Raw genomic sequence first — 2,905 nt, 5'->3', positions numbered from 1 at the left:
CCGTCGCCGACACCGCGGCCCGGCTCAGCCGCCTCTCGTTGCTCCCCACAGGAAGACGATGCTGAACGACCTGCTGCGCTTCGACGTGAAGGACTGCTCCTGGTGCAGGTGGGCTCCCCCTGGCTCGGCCCCTCCCGGCCTGCAGGGCTGGGCGATGCCTCATCTTTCCTCGGCCCCAGGTGTAAAAGCTGGGGGCTCTGCCGGGGGGGAAGCATCACCCCCACCCGAGTGCAGTGGCACACGACCTCTTCGCTCCTGTGTGGCTGAGCTGTCAGGGAGGTATTGGGTGCTCTTGCACAGCTCCTGCCTGCAAAGGGCTGCTGGGCAGCACAGCAATGGACAGAGCCGCGCGTTGCCACTGTTCCTGCACCCTGTGAGGGTGCTCAAAGGGTGCGTGGGCAGAGGGATGGGGCTGCTGCAGCCCTCAGGGCAGGGAATGTTGCTCACAGATGTCTCTGCCTTTGCTCCGTGGCTCTGGACTGTGCAGTCTGTGTTGTCTCACCTGTGCCTCGTTTGCTGTCTCTGCCAAGCAGATTGCAGCAGCGTTGCCTTTGTAACTGTTTACGCTTACAGCACCGAGTCTGTCAGAAAATCAGTGTAAAATTGCAGTGCAATTCAGAAACCGAAGCTGGTGAAAGCACTCAGGAACAGTAGCATAACTTTAAACATTTGTTTCTGTTTTGAATCTGCGCAATATGAGTGCCTGAATCGTGACGAGGGGTGTTTGACTGCTGCTGTTCTAAATGTTGTGCAGGGCTTTTACCACGGGGACCCCGCCAGCACCGCGGTATCACCACTCAGCTGTGGTCTACGGGAGCAGCATGTTTGTGTTTGGTAAGGCAGCGGCAGATTGCAGTTGTGTGTGCTTGGAGTGATAAACCTGCTGGTGTGGCTTTGAGAAAGTATGGGACGTTTTTGGGAAGCATCAAAAAATCTTACTCAGTAGCAAAGCCGGTGTTTTTCATGGTTGACTGTGATTTCAACTTTAGCTTGGAAATACTCTGCTGTTTTTTCTAAAGAAAAGAAGACTTGAAACTCATTGTCGTGGCATTTCTTTAGGGGTGGAAGTGGAGGAGAAGTTCTGGGGCCTCCAATATAAGAAGGGCATGGAGCTGTTGGAGCGGGTCCAGAGGAGGCCACAAAGATGCTCAGGGTCTGGAGCATCTTCCCTATGAGGACTGACTGAGAGAGTTGGGGTTGTTCAGCCTGGAGTAGAGAAGGCTCTGAGGGGACCTTATTGCTGTCTTCAGGTTCCTGAAGGGGTCCTACAGAGAAGCTGGGAAGGGACTGTTTACAAGGGCAGGTAGCGATAGAACAAGAGGGAATGGTTTTAAACTGGAAGGGGTAGATTTAGACTGGATATTGGGCAGAAATCCTTCCCTGTGAGGTGGGGAGGCCCTGGCCCAGGTTGCCCAGAGAAGCTGTGGGTGCCCCCTCCCTGGCAGTGCCCAAGGCCAGGTTGGATGGGGCTTGGAGCAGCCTGGGCTGGTGGAGGTGTCCCTGTCCATGGGGGTTGGGCTGGGGGGGCTGTGAGGTCCCTTCAACCCAAACCACGCTGCCATTCTGTGATTCTGAATCTCCCATCTGTAGCAGTGCATTAGCCAAATACCTTCTCTTTGTGTGATCTAAACTTAAGTTTTCTTCTAGCATAACAACTACAAGTACCTTCTGTTGTGTTTGAGTCTAATGGGATTGCTGTTGCCCAGGTGGTTATACCGGAGACATTTATTCCAATTCCAACCTGAAGAACAAAAATGATCTCTTTGAGTATAAGTTTGCAACTGGACAGTGGACGGAGTGGAAGACTGAAGGAAGGTAAGGAGCTGGCATCGATACCCCGCTCTGCAAGCGTAACTCAGCAAACGTTTAAAATGGCACAGGTAGAATTGGTTGTGATGCTCATTTTGAGGCTACAGGACTGCTTCTACTCCACTTTCTTGATTAAATGTTTGTGAAAACTCTTGTTCTGAAGGAGGTTTTTTGCAAGGCCTCCATTCCAGAGTGCACTAAATTGGAAATTTGACCAAAATCCATCCTTCGCGTTTCATTTCTGTGACAGAAGGGATGGAAGCAAAGAAAATTTCTTTTGAATTGCTTCTTTTTCGAGGATAGCATGAAACTTGTTGGTCCCTTGTAGTTTCAATTCAGTTTTATCAGAAGCCAATTGGAAGCTTATTTGTTGTTAAATTTGTTGTTCTTTTCTGATTGAAGTTGGACTTGGTGCTCTCTGCAATGCACACGCTTGCGTGAAGCACCTTCAGGTGATGCGTTCACACAGATACATTCAGAAGCAAATGAATGAGTGGAAGTGTCTTGGGTCTGTTGAACACAGATCCCTGAGATTCAGCTTTCCAAGGGAAAATCGAAACCTTTAATGCATCACTTCTTCAAGCTGACTTTGTGCCCGTTTCAGGGTGTTGGCTGTGACACTGATTTTGACCCAACTTTAACGTTTCCCACACCTGCACATGGGACACGCTGTGTCTTCACACGCAGTTCATTGCGCCTTTGGAATGTCTGCAATGCTGATTTTAGTGTGGGGATGGAAGGGAACACCATTTCTTCCTGTGCTGTGTAGGAGGGATAAGGAATGCACAATCCATCCTGGAGTTACTGTTGCTCACCTCTGATGAGCACGTGCTGTGTTTTATAACTTCGACAGCATTAACAATTCCTCTTTGTGGTTATTCAAGCAACTTGAGACATCTGGGGAGTAATCCTCAGTCGTGTTTTATGAACTCAGGTGTCCTTGTCTTTCCTTGCAGTTAAGAGTGTGCAGGCTGCACAAGTGACCTCAGCCAAGCTGACGTTACCTCCATGGGCCTTGTGCATCACAACCCTTGGCTGATTTAGTAAAACCAACAAAAACCAGGGAGGAGAAATCAGGGTTTACCTTTTATTATGG

General features: G+C 49.8%; 1 protein-coding gene across 1 annotated transcript in view; it reads left to right on the top strand.

Moving 5' to 3' along the window:
* Positions 1 to 51: 51 nt before the first annotated feature.
* Positions 52 to 2,905, top strand: part of LOC104537247 (leucine-zipper-like transcriptional regulator 1) — a gene marked incomplete at both ends in the record, with an annotated part of 18,658 nt that continues 15,804 nt past the window's right edge. The window contains 3 exons of the mRNA XM_010180070.1: positions 52 to 108; positions 755 to 834; positions 1,707 to 1,815. Coding sequence (XP_010178372.1) covers positions 52 to 108; positions 755 to 834; positions 1,707 to 1,815 — 246 coding nt within the window. The remainder of the gene's footprint in view (positions 109 to 754; positions 835 to 1,706; positions 1,816 to 2,905) is intronic.

Source organism: Mesitornis unicolor, unplaced genomic scaffold, assembly GCF_000695765.1.
Source record: "Mesitornis unicolor isolate BGI_N332 unplaced genomic scaffold, ASM69576v1 scaffold17962, whole genome shotgun sequence".
Classification (NCBI taxonomy): Eukaryota; Metazoa; Chordata; class Aves; order Mesitornithiformes; family Mesitornithidae; genus Mesitornis; species Mesitornis unicolor.
The sequence above is the reverse complement of the archived record's forward strand: the minus strand, read 5'-3'. Positions and strand labels throughout refer to the sequence as shown.